The 20,270-nt window shown below is 41.6% G+C and overlaps 1 protein-coding gene across 1 annotated transcript; it reads left to right on the top strand.

Moving 5' to 3' along the window:
• The first annotated feature begins 1,083 nt into the window (after positions 1–1,083).
• On the top strand, positions 1,084–2,189 carry LOC148581397 (uncharacterized). Its single transcript, XM_088492366.1, has 3 exons — positions 1,084–1,836; positions 1,942–2,076; positions 2,169–2,189. The coding sequence occupies exons 1-3, from the start codon at positions 1,084–1,086 to the stop codon at positions 2,187–2,189; spliced, it is 909 nt and encodes a 302-aa protein (XP_088348492.1).
• Positions 2,190–20,270: the final 18,081 nt, after the last annotated feature.

Raw genomic sequence — 20,270 nt, 5'->3', positions numbered from 1 at the left:
GTAGACTTTTTTCTGAGTCCTTTACTCTATCCCTGCCTCCAAAGGATGCCCCTGGACCTTAGTGTATGTCTTGGGATTTTCCTTTTACTGTTTGTATGCTTGAGTCATGTTTTGTCTGAGCTGATTTCTTTTTTGCCCGAGCTGTTTTGGTTAGTAATCCATCTTCTTTTTCTTGTTGTAGGACTAGTTGACCATGTCTTCTCACAAAAATATTGTCGAGACGTCTTCCAAGGTTCCTGAGGTTATGTCCGACTGGCTGGACTCCTTCGTCCTGACGTGTGTTTCTGTAGTCAATTCTGAATTCTGTGCGGAGCTTAGAAAACATCATCAAATCTGTAGTACTAGAGATCAGGAGAACAACTATGAATTGGTAGTACCTTATTCTGATGAAAGGGTTTGCTTCCCTGTTCTGACCCAGGGGAGCGCCCCTTCTTTTATATGTACGACTTCTTTTTCAGCCAAATGAACATCACCCTTCCTTTCACCCCCTTTGAGACCGACCTGTTGTGGTCGTGTAACGTAGCTCCATCCCAGCTTCATCCGAACTCATGGGGCTTTATCAAGATCTTTCAATTGCTTGTCAAGAATTTGATGTAAAACCTTCTCAAACTCTCTTCCTTTATCTCTTTGTGTTGACCAAACTTGGGACTATCAAAAAGAAAGCTTCTTGGATTTCTTTCAGGTCTGCCCAAGGACACAAAGTTTTTTCTATGTATGATGTGTCTTTTAGAGATTTTAAGAATTACTTTTTTAAGGTCCGAGCTGTTGAAGGAGCTCGACCTTTCCTTTTGGATGAGAATGGCAAGCCCAGCTTTCCTTTAGAATGGCAAATGAATGTAGTGGTGTCTAGGTACACTTGGGAGATGTTGGATGAAATTGAGCAAGCTTTTGTAACTATGTTGGAAGAGAACTGGGGGCAGCCTCCCCATCTTGATACTAAGAAATTTTTAGGAAATCCTTTACTTCTCCGAGCTGAACTGGGTAGGGGTACGACTTCCTTTATATTTGTCGTACTTGTTTATTTTGTTGAGCTCATTCCTTTTCCTTCCAGTTTATAACTTGGTTTCTTGTGTATTTTCATATATGATTGAAAACAACGAATCTATGAAGGCCTTTAAGAAGGCGAGAAAAGCTACAGCAGCGCAACACATTTCGGGTAAAGTTGCTGGGGAAGGATCTTCCCAGGTTCCTCCCAAGAAGCCTGTTTTGAATACTGCTGGGCCGAGGAAGATGATTCCTATGCCTCAGGTCCGTTTAGTTGATCCCCCCCAGACTTCTACTGCTACCTCTTCTCCCTCTGCGGGCCCTCTTCCCAAAAGACAAAGGACTGTGGAACCCTTTAATCTGGATACTCCTGACTTCGATGCTGTTGGTTTTGTTGATCAACAAATTGCTCCTTACGGTATTATTTCTACTGACGATGTCTCCCTTTTTCGCCATTTGGATTTCATCACTCGAAGTAGTATTAAGATGGCTCATATGGGAGCAGCTTTATATCGGACTGCTCAAGATCTTCCCATTCATGCAACCAAAGCTTTTATGAAAGAGGCCAAATCAGAGTTCGACCGGATTAAGGGTTTGAAGGAGGAGCTTGAGGTGAAGGTGGCGAAGCTGGAAAAAGAGTTGGAGGGTAAGAAGACTCGGGCTATTGCTGCTGTGGCTTCTGCAAAGTTGGCCGAGGATATGGCGTTGAAGCATAAGGAGAGCTATGTCTTGACTTATAGGGAGATGATGGACCTTAGGAAGAATTTAGAATTATCTCGGGCTGATTATGCTGAACTCCAGGGTCATCTCATAGGCAGTGTGAATGCTACTTACGAGAATTTGAAGAATCAGGTTCGAGTTCTTACGCCCGAGCTTGACCTAACCCTTTTTAGCTTGGACAACATTGTAAGAGATGGTAAGATTGTCCCTGATGACCCTGATGATGATGATGATGAGGTTGACCCTCCTCTTGTACCATCTGCCAAAGCCTCTGTTGCGCCGCCTTTCTCAACTCCAGCAGCTGAAGTCGGTCAGCCGCAGTCCGATCCTGACGTCCAGATCCTGAACCGGGATGATGAGACGGTAGATGCGGTACTGCTTCAGACTTGTCCTCCTTCACCCTGAGATGCTGCTACTGGAAGTCTTTGGATCCTTTATAATTTTCTCTGACATATTATGTATAGCCTGGTCTGTGGGCTTTTTAAACTTTTATTTCTGTAATTGGTGGTTTGCCCGACTTTGGATACTTTAGTTGCTTTTCCTTTAGCAACCTTATTTTGAAAAAACAAAGTAGTTTCTCAAGCTCTTGGGGTCGGCTTCAAGCGGCCTCTTGAGTCTATTTATCATAGTAATCTTGTTTTTTTGCGATATGCTTGTCGATTGCTTGCTTTAGCACTCTTCAGGGTGTTGGAATCTTGTTTTCCGACTTTCTTTGATTGCCTTTGTACTTTAATACTTGTGGCACATATCTTCTGTCGATTGATGTCTTTGAATTATTTTTAGTAATCCTTTGAGGTTTACTTCTTATACTTCTGTAGCTTTGGTCCGACTTCTTCATCTCGGTTTGTCTGAAGTTATTTCTAGTAATCCATTTTATTTAGGTCTTCTTTCTGGATTACTTTTTATAACTTTGTAGGTTTGTTTGGGCTGACTTCCTCATGCCAATCCCTTCTAAGTTATTTCTAGTAATCCATTTTATTTGGACCTTTGTCAGATCTCTTTTTATGGATTACTTTTTATAACTTTGTGATTTTGTTGGGCCGACTTCATCATGTCGGTCCCTTCTAAGTTATTTCTTAGTAATCCATTTTATTTAGACCATTGTCAGGTCTCTTTTATGGATTACTTTTATAACTTTGTGGTTTTGTTGGGCCGACTTCATCATGTCAGTCCCTTCTAAGTTATTTCTTAGTAATCCATTTTATTTGGACCCTTGTCAGGTCTCTTTTATGGATTACTTTTATAACTTTGTGATTTTGTTGGGTTGACTTCATCATGTCGGTCCCTTCTAAGTTATTTCTTAGTAATCCATTTTATTTGGACCCTTGTCAGGTCTCTTTTATGGATTACTTTTATAACTTTGTGATTTTGTTGGGTCGACTTCATCATGTCGGTCCCTTCTAAGTTATTTCTTAGTAATCCATTTTATTTGGACCCTTGTCAGGTCTCTTTTATGGATTACTTTTATAACTTTGTGATTTTGTTGGGTTGACTTCATTATGTCGGTCCCTTCTAAGTTATTTCTTAGTAATCCATTTTATTTGGACCCTTGTTAGGTCTCTTTTATGGATTACTTTTATAACTTTATGATTTTATTAGGCCGACTTCATCATTTCGGTCCCTTCTAAGTTATTTCTAGTAATCCTCTTTTTTAGGGCTGGCCAGGCCTCTTTCTAGGGATTTACTTTTTATAACTTTGGTTTTTGTTGTCGACTGGTCCGACTTCTTTACGTCGGTCCATTTTTAAGTTATTTTTAGCAACCCATTTTTATTAACACCTCGTCAGGTCCTTTCCTATGGATTACTTTTGATAACTTCTTGCATTATTCTGTTTTTGCCGCTTTTCATCTTTGCCGATTTTGTAGAAATTGAGTTTGATCCTCGTTTGGTCGACCCTTTGATGAATTTGGTTTTCATCTTCGTTGGTCTTTATCGTGATCGAGTAGTGAATTTGATTTTCACTTTCTGCCGATCTGTAGCTTTGTAATCGGGCGATGAATTTTTGCGTTTCAGATTAATGCGTCTTGATAAGAGGGTTTGTAGAAAATCTAAAAAACTTTATTCAAAATAAAGAATATGCAAATATATACATGTGGGCGTTTTATCCCTCTAAGTCAGGTAGTTGATGGATCTTGGCTCGGTGCCTCGTTAAAAAACCTTTTTCAGGAAAAAGAGTGCACCTCATCCTAAGATCCTTATTACCTCCTAACTGTAATACCTTCTTAAGTTGTAGGCGTGCCATGACCTTGGAAGCTCTCGCCCTTCGAGTTTGGTCAGCCTGTAGTAGCCCTTTCCGAGTACTACTATGACTCGGTAGGGTCCTTTCTAGTTTGCTGCCAGCTTTCCTTCTCTAGGTCGATTTGTTCCGATATCATTTCGGATTAGGACGAGGTTGTTCTCAGTAAAACCTCGCTGTACTACCTTTCGGTTGTATCTTGAGGCCATTCGACATTTTAACGCCTCTTCCTTGATCCGAGCTCTTTCTCGGATTTCTGGAAGTAGGTCGAGTTCTTCCTTTTAAAGTTGAGAGTTTGCCTCTTCACTGTAGTGGATTACTCTGGGTGATTCTTCTTCGACATCCACTGCGATCATTGCCTCCATTCCATAGGCTAATCGGAAAGGTGATTCCTTTGTGGTGGAGTATGGAATTGTCCGATATGCCCATAGGACTTGAGGGAGCTCTTCAGCCCAGGCTCCCTTTGCATCTTGTAATCTCCATTTTAGCTCAGCTAATATAACTTTATTGGCGGCTTCTGCCTGTCTGTTGGCCTGGGGATGTTCTACGGATGTGAATTGGTGCTTTATTTTCAAGTCGGCCACCAATTTTCTGAAGCCTGCGTCTGTGAATTGAGTACCATTATCTGTGGTGATGGAGTATGGAACCCCAAACCTTATGACAATGTTTCTATATAGGAATTTTCGACTTCTTTGAGCAGTGGCGTTGGCTAAGGGTTCTGCCTCAATCCATTTTGTAAAATAGTCAACCCCGACGATGAGGAACTTAACCTGTCCTGATCCTTGAGGGAAGGGTCCAAGGAGGTCGAGTCCCCATTTTGCAAATGGCTAGGGTGAGGTTACGCTGATGAGCTCTTCTGGTGGGGCGATGTGAAAATTTGTATGCTTCTGACATGGTGGACATGTCTTTACGAATTCCATTGCTTCTTTTTGTAAAGTTGGCTAATAGAATGCGGCCCGGAGTACTTTTTTGGTGAGGGCTTGTGCTCCGAGATGGTTGCCACAGATGCCACTATGTACTTCTTCTAAAACTTCCTTTGTGTTGGAAGTCGGCACACATTTTAATAGCGGTGTTGAAATCCCTCTCTTGTATAGAGTATTGTTTATGATGGTGTAGTATTGTGCTTCCTGCTTTAACCTCTTTGCCTCCTTCTTATCTGTAGGGAGTGTTTCTGTTTTGAGGTAGTTAATTATGGGAGTCATCCATCCTTGATCCAGACCTGTTATGGCTAGGACCTTTTCTTCTTTCGAGATTGACGGGTTCTGCAGCATCTCTTGGATGAGGCTTCTATTGTTGCCTCCTGGTTTGGTGCTGGCTAGTTTTGAGAGTGCATCAGCTCGAGCATTCTGTTCTCGAGGTATGTGGCGGACCTCATATTCCCCGAGTTGTCCGAGCTGTTCCCTGGTTTTGTCCAAGTAATTTTTCATAGTGGCATCCTTGGCTTGGTAGCTCCCTGCTATTTGTGAGGTGACTACTTGTGAGTCCCTGAAGATGATAAGCTTTTGAGCTCCAACCTCCTTAGCCAGCTTCAAACCAGCTAGTAGTGCCTCATATTCGGCCTGGTTATTTGAAGTAGGGAACCCGAATTTGAGGGAAAGTTTGATTTGGGTTCCCTGATAAACCCATATTTCATGATATATTTTGTGCTCAATTTAAGCGATTTATTCAATCCTTCACCCACTTATTCATGTAAATTGCATGGTTTTACTTTTCCTTCCTTATTATGTGATATATGTGAAAAACATGTTACCTATGCTTTAAAAATAATTATTTTAATTACCTTTTATTACCATTCGATGCCGTGATTTGTGTGTTGAGTATTTTCAGATCTCCTAAGGCAGGAGTGATTTAAAGGATGGAAAGGAAACATACAAAAATGTAAGAAAAGCACAAAATGGAGTTTTTGAAGAAACTGGCAGCGACGCGAACGCATGGACGACGCGGCCGCGTGCCTAGCGCGAAAAGGCAGCAACGCGAACGCGTGACTGACGCGGACGCGCGCCTTGAGCAGAACGCAGATGACGCATATGCGTGATCAAAGCGAACGCGTGATAAGGAAAACTTCAGATGACGCGACCGCGTGACCTACGCAGACGCGTGACAGGCGCCACGCACCAGAAACTGTAGAAAACGCTCCCAGCGATTTCTGAAACCCTTTTTGGCCCAAATCCAAGTACAGAAAGCACAGATTAGAGGTTATAAAGTGGGGGAATGCATCCATTCAAGAGGAGGTCGACTATTATTCACTTTTCACAATTTAGATGTAGTTTTTAGAGAGAGAGGTTTTCTCCTCTCTCTTAGGTTTTAGGATTAGGATTCCTCTTAAAGGAATTAGGATTTCAACTCTTCATCAGGTTCACTATTTCTTTTACTTTATATTTTTCTTTTACTTTCAGATACTTTAATGCTCTCATTTAATTACTTATGTTTCCAAATTGGCTTATGAACTCTCTATGTTTAGATTGATTTTCTCTTATTAATGCAATTCAGGTATTTCAGATTTATGACTCTTATTTAGCTTTTTATATTTTTGGCTTTAATTGATTAACTGGAGGCTCTTGAGTTATCAACTTATCGTGATTGGTTGTTATGTCGGCTAATTGACTGGAATTCCACTAACTCTAGTCTTCCCTTAGGAGTTGGCTAGGACTTGGGAATCTAACTAATTAGTTCACTTGACTTTCTCTTGCTTTCGTAAAGGTTAACTAAGTGGGATTAACTTCAATTCTCATAGGAGTAACTAGTATAGGACTTCCGAATTTTCATACCTTGCCAAGAGTTTATTTTACAGTTATTTATTTATTTTACTTGTCATTTAAATTACTTGTTCCTTACTTTCAAAACCCCCAATTTACAAAACTCATAACCAATAATAAGAACACCTCCCTGCCGTTCCTTGAGAAGACGACCCGAAGTTTAAATACTTCGGTTATCAATTTTAAAGGGGTTTGTTACTTGTGACAACCAAAACGTTTGTAAGAAAGGATGATTGCTTGGTTTAGAAACTATACTTGCAACGGGAATTTATTCTGAATTCTAAACCGTCAATCTTCCGTTCTTCAAAATGGCACCGTTGCCGGGGAGCTGCAAACGTGTGCCTTATTATTGGTTATTGTAAATATTTTTTCTTTTACTTGTTTATTTGTTTTTGTTTTTCCCTTTTATTTCTATTAGCTACTATGAATTCTCACCCCTCTCGCTTTGAGTTTGGTTCTAAATCTGTTGAAAGGAGTGGAAGCTACAACAGGAATATGCATCAATGTCTAAGTAATCAAAGATGGATGGAGCCAAGAGGCCCTGATCAACCCTTTAGGCAACAACACCCTCCAAGATATCATGGGCAAGGACCACTCTACAATGCATACCAAGCTGATAGACATGGTGGACCCCCTTACAATTACCAACAAGCCCCACCCTATGCTTATAGACCATCCTCTCAACGTAGCTTTGAACCACCACACTCACAAGCTCCTTTTCACCATTCACCACCGTATGACCCTTATCCACCACAATTCCAATCCAATTACTCCCAAGAACCACCACATTCTTATTTTGAACCCTCTTCCCTAACCAATGAACCCTCATACCCACCCCAACCTCCAATGAATGACAAACTTCGTGTTCTTCTTCAAGGACAAGCGAGGATGCAAAGGGGCGTATTGGAACTCACTACTGCCTTAACTGAGGTAGTAAATATAATAGCCTCCCGACATGTGAGTGCTCAAAATACTCCCATGGCTGCATGTGGAGAATCAAAAGAAGAGCGTAGCATGAAGGAAACCCTAGAAACTTCGGTGGATAATGAGGAGCATGGCTTTGTATTAGAATAGGTAGAGAAAGCCATGATAGCTGTAGAGGAAGAAATGGTTGAAGATTTAGGAGACGCTGAACCTTCATGGGAATCAAGAACTGTAAAAGATTCCGCCGAGAAGCTCGGAATGGATGCCAAGGAGGATAGTGCACAACCTCCAACGCATATACCCTGTGAAAAATTGGACGGAACAGACTAAGAAATTGATTCCACAAGCAGTGACGATCATGAATTAAGCTCTCCTAGTCATGAACTTACATCCGCAACTGAACTCCAGGAGCCTGAAGAACCTTATCCAAGTGAATACGAAGATGATGTCGAAGTGGATTTCTCTCAACCTCCAACGTATGACTTGAGTGATGAGGAAGACATAGAAGACTTTGATCAGGACGCAGTTGCAGTTGAAGAATTCTGCAAAGAAGTGGAGGAATTCACAGAAGAATACAAGGGAGTAGAGCTTACAGAACCACTGGAAACACCTATCCCAAGGCCATTACCACCTAATACAAGCTTCAAGTGGGTACAATTCTTAACCTTTATCTTTACTTTTCCACTTGAATATGGTTTGCTTGAAACAGATGGCCAGCTTAGAACTCTCTGCGGCTTTAAGAGTAAGAGGAAAATGGCTCGTACTAAGAGCTGGTGTGCAAGATTCAATAAGGTTCCACGCTTCAATTCGAAGTGCAAGGATTGGTATTAAGTTCAATTGAATGGGACTCGAAAGACGTTTGGTCATCTTGGTAAGAATACAATTTCTAAACTGCCCGGATCGAAGAATATAGATCAAGACAATGGCGGATTTAAAAGCAAAGTTTGGGATCCTAGAATCTATTCTGACATTCGTCACCCCGGGAGCCTGAGAACCTGTTTGAAGCTACTCAGAAGCTTTACATGCCTAGTTTGGGACCCCGGAGGCTGTTGGCATTCCAAACATTGGTGGAGATTACTGGATGAATTTAAGCATAAGCCACCATAACAAGAATCTCATCAAATGTCCAACTTAAGGACTTTAACTAAAAGTGCTAGGTAGGAGACAACCCACCATGGTATGGTCGTTTCATTTTCAATTATTTCGTGTTATTTTATTATATTATTTTCATTGAACCTGAATGTTATTCATAGCATTTGCATCAGCATTGTATACTGCATAATTGCATAAAAAAAAAGAAGCACGCGACGCGTAAGCATTGCTGACGCGTTCCCGTCACAAGTGCATTAGGAAGAAAAAAGAAAGTGAACAGAAAGTCACGCGAAAGCGTGGCTGGAGGCGTGCCTTTAGCACAAATTGTTCCACGCGACCGCGTCGCTAACGCGTTCGCATCAGTTGCGAAAAATACCTCCCACGCGTCTGCATCACTCACACGAACGCATGATCTGGAAATTGGCGTAAAAATCAAACGCCCAGAAATCTGGGCTGGAATTGTGCGGCTAGTGTGCATTTAGCACAAAACGGCTCACGCGTTTGTGTCCTTGACGCGAACGCGTCACTTGCAAAACACCCATCCCATGCGAAAGCGTGAGCGACGCGTCCGCGTCGCGTGGATAGCATGGCACCCTAATGGAGATAGAGAGTTGCACTGAAATGACGCTGGAATTGTTCGTTTAGCACAATTTACAGCGACGCAGTCGCGTGCCTCACACATCCGCGTCATCCATCTTGTATCCAACCCGCGCGATCGCGTCAATCACGCAACCGCGTCAATCCCATTTCACCCTAGCCACGCGATCGTGTGCCCCAAGCGTTCGCGTGGATTTAAAATCACTAACCCCAACCACGCGAAACCCTATTTCCCTCCCCCCCCCGCGTCACCATTCTCTTCACCCCCAACCCCCCCTCTGCTCCCTCTCTGCTCCCCACCCAAACCCCACCACCCCCAACCACCACTCCGACCGCCGCACCACCCCTAACCACCTAGACCACCACGCGACACCCCCCTCTCCCCTTTCTCTCCTTCTTCCTTCCCTCCCCTTCTTCTTTCTCTTCTTCCCTCCACCACCGCCCCCCCACCGCGGCCAGCCACCACCACCACGCCACCAGCACCGCCTCCCATTCCAACCCCCTCCAACCCACAACCCTCGCCGCCCCTCCCACCATCACAACCCCTCACCCAACCCAAACCCCACCCTCCAACCCAACCTGCTCCACCACCGCGCCGCCCTGTTCCGCCACCGCGCCGCCCTGCCCCCTCCCAGCACCACCACTTCACCACCGCCATCTCTCTGATCCCTACCTTAGTTCATACGCATACCAGGTTCCGCCAAACTCCACTTTTCTTTCATTCGTAGTTAGTTGCTTATTTTTCCGATTATGTTCAAATTAGGCTAGTTAGAGATGCATGTTTGTAGTGGATTCTAGGTGGTTAGGTAGCTAGGATGTTGTTAGTGGATTTAGGCCTGATAATTGCGCCGTACTTGTTGCTTGTTTTACCTATTCTGCAATTTTGGTCTGGCTGTGATTACTGTTCATATGCTGTTCTTTACTGTTTCATGCTGCTGTTACTCTGCTCTTTCTTGTTCATATTACTTATGTGTATTTTCAGCTTTATTTTACTTTATATGAACTGTTCTGCTTGCTGTGTATTACCCGGGAACATCCAAATTTAGCCAGAATGCTGCCCAATTTTCTGCGAATTGTTTCATTTTTACATTTAGGAATTGGTTTTGGCAATTTTCAATTTTGCACTACTTAGCTACAACCAAACCATTTCATGAATACACGGGCCAGCATTCTTTTTCCTTTCAATTTCCTGGTTACTAAATTGCATTATTGATGATTCGATTTTAATTTTTGCTATTTCTATATCTATATGAATCATCATCAATAACCTGATATCCTTGCTTGAATATGAGTTAATCATTCTTTAAATTTGAGAATTTATTGTTACCTAGGAAAAAATTCTCATGCCACTTACTTTACCCTTCTTTTCACTAACTCACTACTTTACCTTTCTAACTTCCTTTTTCACTCCTGACCATTTTAACTTTCAAACTTCTCTTTTTGCTTTTTCACTAATTACTTTAACTTTTTTTTTTAACTCATGGCATGATTATTGTTTTTTCTACTTATGTTACATTTTGGATTGTGATTTTTCATTTCAGATTTTTAACTCAAATACAATCCATAATGCACATATACTTAACTCATTTCACAATTCTACTGCTCTTTTGCCACTATGTGCTTATATTGCTATTATTCTATTTGCCTACTTGTTTTCCTATTTTTGTTCTTTCATTATATCCTGCAATTTCTGCTTTTCAGGATGTCTGATCCTCAGCGCAAAGGAAAGGGCAAAGCAACCACTGGCAAAAGGAAAAGAGGTGAATCCTCTATGTCTATCCTGGACATTATGCATGATGACTCCTGGCGGGAAAAGCACTTTACCCCGCAGGAGAAGGCTGACCAGCTCCTCACTGCCAATGATCCGGTTAAATTTGCAAACAGATACTGTGAGCTGAAGTATCCAGTGTTTGCCACCTCCAGGAACCTGTACCTGGAGAGATCTCTGAAAATTCCAGAGGAACTACAGCAGTACACCTCCGATCAGATCAAACAAAGAGGCTAGTTCTTCTTAGAGAGAAACTTGACAGAGGTCAATGCTTCATGGGTCAGAGAGTTCTACTACAACTATTTCAAGACTTCCCTGGATGCAGTGCACCTCAGAGGAAAACAGATACTGGTCACTGAGGAAGCCATTGAGGATATTCTGCACCTTCAGCCTAAATCAGATCAGCCTGACGGTTACCAAAAGGCTGAAGAGGACATGCGCTTTCTGAGATTTGACTGGGATGCTGTCAAGCAGAGGATAGCCCTTGATCATACTGCCCCATGGGTCATGGGAAAGAACACAGCAATGCCTAAGGGAATCAAGCAGATGTATCTGAATGATGAGTCTCGGCTCTGGCACCAGATCCTGAGCAACTTTGTTAGGCCGAACACTTATGAGACAAAGCTGCCTGCTGCTATGATCACCCTCCTCTGGTGTGTGATGGAGGGTAAGGACCTGTATCTTCCACGATTCATCCGGCACTACATGGCCAGGGTCCATGTCAGAGGCACTCTCCCCTTCCATTATCTGGTCACCCAGCTAGGCCGTCGAGCTAATGTGCCTTGGGAGCTTGCTGATGAGAAGCCACCTGCTGCAGACTGCAAGAAGATTATCCCTCACAGTAGGAAGTTTCAGGCTTTGGGGTACAGACCCCCATTCCTCACCGCTTCTGATGAGACAGCCACACCTTTAGCTGCCCTTTCTTCATCTACTGCTGGCCCAGCTACCACCACTGCACCTCCACCTGCCTCAGAGCCCGTTTACCACCTCGTGTACCGCTTATTTCAGCAGCTGGACCAGATGGAGCGCCGCAACCGGCGGCGATATGAGAGATCTGAGCGTCACAACAAACGACGCTATGAGCACCTCAAGTTGATGATCCGATCTGGCGGCGACATCCCCTCCGAGCCTGACACACCATCAGAGCCATCCGAGAAGCGGGCGGACGAGCATGAGGAGGAGACACATGCACAGAGAGAGGCTGAGCAGGTAGGACCAGAGCAGGCTGTGCCACAGCAGGAGGAGCCACACCAGATTCAGGCTGCAGACCCAGAGATTCCTATACAGTCAGAGCCTCCACTATAGCAGACAGATCCTCCTACCCTTATTCTGTCTGCAGATCCTCAGGCCACCACCGAGACTCCAGCAGCCCATCCTTCCAGTGATGACACTCCTTCACACCCAGCTTGAGTGAGCATCGAGGACGATGCTTTATTTTAAGTGTGGGAAGGTCGCCATCTCTGGCGTATCTTTTTGGTGAACCACTACAGACTCTTTTATCTTATTTTGTTTATTTTTCTGTATTTTTATCTTTATTTTTATTTTTCAGTACTTATACATTGTTCTTTTCATGTATTTTTACTTTATTTCCGCATTTTGCACTTTAGTTTATATTTTAGCCATTTAGCTTAGTTTGAAATTCTAAACTTATTAGTTATAAAATATGTGGATCAATTAGTATAGTTTACCCTTTTAGCATATAATAGTTTGATTTAATTGAAAATAAAAGGAGTAAACTAGAAATCTTATTAAATTAAAATAATCCACACACCTTGTATATATAGCATTACATGTTAGTTAGTTAACAATATTTCATCAAGGAACAACACTAAGATTTTAAGGGCTACCCTAATTTTTACATTAAGAATAATGGGAACTCTTAATTTTTACTTGCATGACATATATAACTGATATATGATTTTTGAGCTGGAGAACACACAGCCTGTGAGTTTTGGGCTTAATTGTATGGTTACATTCAAACCATAAATTTTATTCCTGTGTGTTTTACTCTTCTTTTTCATTCTGATGTTCTTTACTTTGTTTTAATCTATATGTCCAATATAGAGTATAGATACATACCAAAGAAGTGATTGAGGCCATCATTTGAATTTTTCCTCACTTATCCCAAAATTAGCCTACATTTTACATCACCCTTGTTAGCCCTCTTGAGCTTTTTAATCCCCTCTTATTCTATAAACCACATTACTAGCCTTAAGCAGAAAAACAAAATAAAAATCCCAAGTTGAATCCTTGGTTAGCTTAAGATAGAAACTGTGTATTATTTAAGTGTGGGGAATTTTATGGGAACATAGGATGATAGAAACAAAGTAGGAATTTAAAAAAAAATAATAAGATGTTTCAAAATAAAAATTTAGGAAGCATGCTCATGTGAAATCAAAACAATTGAATTACCAGGTGCATTGAAAAAAAAATTCAGTATTTAAATAAAGGGGATACAAAAATTCCCCAATTGCAAAATAAAAAGAATCAATGCACATGGGACAAAATTAAAGTTAATGCATGAGCTTGCAATACAAAGTGGAAAAATTTAGGCAAATAGGTTAAAGAAACTTTAAAATTATATAAAGTATGTATGTTAGGTGAGATCTTAGACTAATCAAGGATTCACTTATTAGCTCACTTAGCCTTATACATATATCCTCACCTTTACCTTGGCCCCATTACAACCTTGAAAAAGACCTCATGATTTTTGTATGTCTGTATTCTATAATTGTTGATTGGTTAGATAAAGAACAAAGTTATAGAAAGTAAGGATAGAAAAAGAATAGAGTGATTAACCCAATAAACACTGAGTGACTAGAGAGTAAACACAAAATCTAGTGAGGGTTCAATAGCTCATCACCATATATCTCTGCTTAAATTGTTAATTGTCTTGCAAGTTTGTGAAATATTTTTTTACCATCTCAATTGTAAAAGTGCTTTAACATTATCTAAGGTTTGGCTATGCATATATGATTCCTTGAGGATATGAATTAATTTAACTACATGTAAGCTTTATATACAAGGGAATAACAATTAGAATTGCATGATTCATTTAGGTAGTTGCATTTAGAATAGATTGCATTGCATGAGATTCCGCCACTTTAACCTTACCTTATTCATTATCTTGGATTTAGCATGAGGACATGCTATTGTTTAAGTGTGGGGAGGTTGATAAACCCATATTTCATGATATATTTTGTGCTCAATTTAAGTGATTTATTCAATCCTTCACCCAGTTATTCATGTAAATTGCATGGTTTTACTTTCCCTTCCTTATTATGTGATATATGTGAAAAACATGTTTCCTATGCTTTAAAAATAATTATTTTAATTACCTTTTATTACCATTCGATGCCGTGATTTGTGTGTTGATTATTTTCAGATCTCCTAAGGCTGGAATGATTTAAAGGATGGAAAGGAAACATACAAAAATGTAAGAAAAGCACAAAATGGAGTTTTTGAAGAAACTGGCAGCGACGCGAACGCGTGACTGACGCGGACGTGCGCCTTGAGCAGAACGCAGATGACGCATACGCGTGACCAAAGCGAACGCGTGATAAGGAAAACTCCAGATGACGCGACTGCGTGACCTACGCGGACGCGTGACAAACGCCACGCACTAGAAATTGCAGAAAATGCTCCCAGCGATTTTGAAACCCTTTTTGGCCCAGATCCAAGAATAGAAAGCACAGATTAGAGGTTATAAATTGGGGGAATGCATCCATTCAAGAGGAGGTCGACTATTATTCACTTTTCACAATTTAGATGTAGTTTTTAGAGAGAGAGGTTCTCTCCTCTCTCTTAGGTTTTAGGATTAGGATTCCTCTTAAAGGAATTAGGATTTCAACTCTTCATCAGGTTCAATATTTCTTTTACTTTATATTTTTCTTTTACTTTCAGATACTTTAATGCTCTCATTTAATTACTTATGTTGCCAAATTGGCTTATGAACTCTCTATGTTTAGATTGATTTTCCCTTATTAATGCAATTGAGGTATTTCAGATTTATTACTCTTATTTAGCTTTTTATATTCTTGGCTTTAATTGAATAACTGGAGGCTCTTGAGTTATCAACTTATCGTGATTGGTTGTTATGTCGGCTAATTGACTGAAATTCCATTAACTCTAGTCTTTCCTTAGGAGTTGGCTAGGACTTGGGAATCTAACTAATTAGTTCACTTGACTTTCCCTTGCTTACGTAAAGGTTAACTAAGTGGGATTAATTTCAATTCTCATAGGAGTAACTAGGATAGGACTTCCGAATTTTCATACCTTGCCAAGAGTTTATTTTACAGTTATTTATTTATTTTACTTGTCATTTAAATTACTTGTTCCTTACTTTCAAAACCCCCAATTTACAAAACTCATAACCAATAATAAGAACAACTCCCTGCAGTTCCTTGAGAAGACGACCCGAGGTTTAAATACTTCAGTTATCAATTTTAAAGGGGTTTGTTACTTGTGACAACCAAAACGTTTGTAAGAAAGGATGATTGCTTGGTTTAGAAACTATACTTGCAACGAGAATTTATTCTAAATTCTAAACCGTCAATTTTCTGTTCTTCATTCGCTTTTTATTATCACGCCTGCGCCACTTCTGGTTTTGTTTGAGGAACCGTCTATGTAGAGACTCCATTCTGTAGGGATTTCTGGGTTGTCTGTAAACTCTGTAATGAAATCCGCCAGATACTATAATTTGATGGCTGTCTGAATTTCATATTGAAGGTCAAATTCGGACAACTCGACTGCCCATTGTAAGATTCTGCCTGCTAAGTCTGTCTTCTACAGAATGCCTTTTATGGGCTGGTTGGTCTGAACCCTGATGATATGGGCTTGGAAATATGGGCGAAGTCGTCAAGACGTTAGTATGAGAGCATAGGAAAATTTTTCTATTTTTTGGTAGTTCAGTTCGGACCCTTGTAGTGCTTTGCTGATGAAGTATATAGGTTGTTGTCGACTTTCGTCCTCTCGGACTAGTGCTGAGGCTACTGCCCGATTGCCTACTGCGAGGTACAATATAAGTGGCTCTCCTTCCCATGGCCGAGTTAGAATAGGTGGTTGTCCCAAGAACCTTTTGAACTCCTGGAAGGCCTGCTCGCACTCTGCTTTCCATTCAAACCTCTTTTCCTTCCTTAGAGTGGCGTAGAAAGGGAGAGATCTTATTGCTGATCCAGCTAGAAATCTGGACAAGGCCGCCAGTCTTCCATTGAGTTGTTGTACTTCTTTGACACTGGTCAGACTCTTCATGTCGAGTATAGCCCGGCATTTATCTGGATTTGCCTCGATTCCTCTTTGCGTGAGCATGAAACCTAAGAATTGCCAGCTTCTACTGCAAGGGTACATTTTGCAGGGTTAAGCCGCATACCATGCCTTCTTATAGTGTCGAATACTTGGGTGAGGTCGGACAGTAATAACTTCTCACTTTGTGTTTTTACTAACATGTCGTCCACGTAGACTTCCATGACTTTTCCGATGTGGTCTGTGAATACTTTATTCATTAATCTTTGATAAGTGGCTCCTGCATTTTTGAGTCCGAATGGCATGACGACGTAGCAGTAGTTTGCTTTTGGGGTTAAGAATGAGGTTTTTTCTTGATCAGGTGGGTACATTGGGATTTGATTATATCCTGAATATGCATCCATAAACGAGAGGTATTTGTATCCGGAGGTGGCATCTACCAGAGCGTCGATACTTGGGAGTGGATAAAGATTTTTTGGGCAAGCTTTGTTGAGATCGGTGTAGTCGATGCACATCCACCACTTCCCATTTGATTTTTTCACCAAGACGACGTTAGCTATCCATAGTGGGTACTTGACTTCCCATATGAATCCTGCCTCCAGTAGAGCCTGTACCTGCTCTTCCATAGCTTGAGATCATTCTGACCCGAGCTTTCTACGTCTCTGCTGTACTGGCCGAGATCCTAGGTATACTGCCAACTTGTGGCACATCAACTTGGGGTCTATGCCTGGCATGTCTGCGGCCTTCCATGCAAAGAGGTCGACATTATCTCTTAAGAACTGTATGAGTGACTCTTTTACGTCTCCTTTTAGGATTGTGCTGTTATTGGTTGTTTTATCTAGGACATCTCCGATATGGACTTTTTTTATTTCGCCTTCGGGTTGTGGACGAAGTTCTTCCCGCCCTTGAACTCTCCCGAGTTCGATGGTGTGGAATTCTTCTCCTCTGCCTCTAAGGTTTAGACTTTCGTTGTAACAGCGGTGCGCCGTCTTCTGGTCTACTTTTATCATAGCTATCCCTTCTGTGGTTAGGAACTTCATGCATAGATGTGGAGTCGAGACTACTGCGCCGAGATGATTTAACGTTGTCCGACCTATTAGGGCATTGTATACTGAACTCACGTTGACCATGATGTAGTATATGTTGAGTGTCATTGACGGGTTTCCTTTTCCAAAGGTTGTGTGCAGTGAGATGTATCCAAGTAGTTGGATTGGAGTGTCTCTCAGCCCGAATAGGCTGTTCGGATATGCTCTAAGTTCTTTTCCTCCAGGCCGAGTTTGTCGAAGGCGGTTTTGAACAAGATGTCAGCCGAGCTTCCCTGGTCTACCAATGTGCGATGGAGATTAGCGTTGGCCAATATGATAGTGATGACCATGGGATCGTCATGTCCCGAGATGATGCCAGCTGCGTCCTCTTTAGTAAAAGTGATAGTGGGGATGTCGGGTGCTTCTTCTCCTCCTTCGACATGATATACTTCTTTAAGATGTCTTTTGCGAGATAATTTGGAGACTCCTCCTCCCGCAAATCCTCCGTGTATCATGTGGATATGTCTCTCCGGGGTACGAGGTGGTCATTCAGTTCGTCCGACATCTTCGTCCCTTCTTCTTTTTCTTGGCTCATCTGCTCTGCTGGTTAAGTACCAATCTAGTTTTCCCTCTCTCACCAGTTTTTCTATGACAATTTTCAAGTCGAAGCATTCGTTGGTGGAATGTCCATAGATTCGATGGTATTCATAGTATTCAGTCTGATTTCCTCCTCTTTTCTTGCTTTTGAGTGGGCGAGGTGGGGGTATCCTTTCAATATGGCATACTTCTCGATAGACATCTATAAGAGACACCCGAAGAGGGGTGTAATTGTGGTATTTCTTGATCTTTTCTCCATGTTGATCTTTTTTCTTGGACTCTTTGTCCTTATCTCGAGAGGAGTAGGAAAATCCGGACTTTGAGGTCTCTCTTAGTCGAGAGTTTTCCTCTATGTTGATGTATTTCTCTGATTGTTCTTGCACTTCATTCAGGGATGTGGGATTTTTTTCGATATTGAGTGACTAAAAGGTCCCTCTCGTAAGCCATTGATGAGACCCATAATGGCTGCTTCTGTTGGCAGATTTTGAATGTCCAGACATGCTTTGTTGAATCTTTCCATGTAGTTGCGGAGACTTTCCTGATCTCCTTGCTTGATCCCCAATAGACTTGGGGCGTGCTTAGTTTTGTCTTTCTGGATGGAGAATTTGGCTAGAAACTTCTTGGCTAAGTCGTCAAAGCTTGAGATAGACCTCGGGGGCAGATTGTCGAACCATTTAATTGCTGTCTTTGTCAAGGTAGTCGGAAAGGCCTTGCAGCGGACTGCATCTGAGGCGTCAGTGAGGTACATTCTACTTCTGAAATTACTGAGATGATGGCTGGGATCTGCTGTGCCATCGTATAGAGTCATGTCGAGAGGTTTGAAGTCCTTTGGGATTTTGGTCTTCATGATCTCTTTGGTGAATGGGTATTGATCCTTACGGGAGCTATCTTCGTGGCTGGATCGAGTAGTTTTGGCCTTGATATCGGCTTTGAGCTTTAGGAGCTTGTCCTCTAATTCGCGGCGTCTCCTAGCTTCCCTTCGTAGGTCTCTCTCGGCTTCCTATTGATACTCGACCTCTTTTTCAATTTGTTTTAGGCAATCCTGAAGTGCCTCCATGGCTCCCGTGTTTGGTGAATTCTTGTCTTTGTTAGGTTGAGAAGTATCATCTATTTTGACCTCCGCGTTCTTATGTGGTGTTCTGTTCTCCAAATCAGAATTGTGGTCGTTGTCAAGGTTGTCCGCCATGATGATGAGATGACTTCCAGGTTCTCCGGCAACGGCGCCAATGTTCCGAGGGTTACCTGAAATTGTAGGTCGATCTCGGACGAGATCTTCTGTGCTGATCGGTGCTGACATGTCCGATTTGTGGGCGGTGACCAGAGCTGTCGTGTCCGACTTGTTGAACTGCCGATGCTGCTGATCCTTTTTCCCCTGACATTTTCATTTAACCGAAAATCATAACCTATAGCTACTCACTCTCTAATTGTTTACAATAGGAGCAGCTTTAACATTCTCATGAGGTTTATAAGTTTTTTCATTATTATTGTTATTATTATTACTACCACTAGTAGTTATATTGCTATATATGAAGGACCAGATTAATTGGGGATTAAGTTATATAATAATGTACTGCAATTTACACTATACAAAAAAGTCATTAGAAATTTATCGATATTCTATAAAAAAAAATCTTTATGGTCGACATCATGTGTGTGCATCTTAATCTTTCCTTGTAGTGTTCATTTAATAGATAAAAAAAAAAGCATTTCACATTAAGCATTAGTAACGCCTTACTTTACAAAAAAAATACTAAACATTACCTTAAACTGGTCAAAGGCATGCTCCTTGGAAGCCTTGCTCATTGTCTTCCAACTTTTTTCACAAATTGGTAACTGTTGAAAATCAGACGCCAATGTCCCCAAGAACCCGCTCAACAGGCCCGCTGCTTGACCAACTTGTTGCAACTCTCTGTTATGGTTTAGCACGATCTTCTTTTCAGGAGGAAGTGCTAATGCCTCCTTAACAGTCAGCTCCATACAATAAGTCACACCATTTTCTAACAGATGGAACAAACTTTAAATGTTAGTTTACTCAGCGAATTAGAATGCACGGAGAAGAGTAATTACACTTTCTAAGAAACGAGCATCAAAAGAATACCTATGACATCAACAACCTAATAATCGGTGTCCTTTTTTTTGCCGTTGGCATTGCCTTGGCGTTCAACTTCATGTGCAGCAAATAAGTCGTCCACATGGTCATCGAACGACTCGACCTCATCCGCCTCCAGGTCATAGTCTTCATCTTCTGAATGGTCGTCTACAACTTCATGTAAATCCGGATGCTTTTTATTTGTCGCAGGAGCTCGAGCGTCTCCAATGTCACTTGACGG

Source organism: Arachis ipaensis, chromosome B10, assembly GCF_059453495.1.
Source record: "Arachis ipaensis isolate K30076 ecotype BB chromosome B10, ASM5945349v1, whole genome shotgun sequence".
Taxonomy (NCBI): domain Eukaryota; kingdom Viridiplantae; phylum Streptophyta; class Magnoliopsida; order Fabales; family Fabaceae; genus Arachis; species Arachis ipaensis.
The sequence above is the reverse complement of the archived record's forward strand: the minus strand, read 5'-3'. Positions and strand labels throughout refer to the sequence as shown.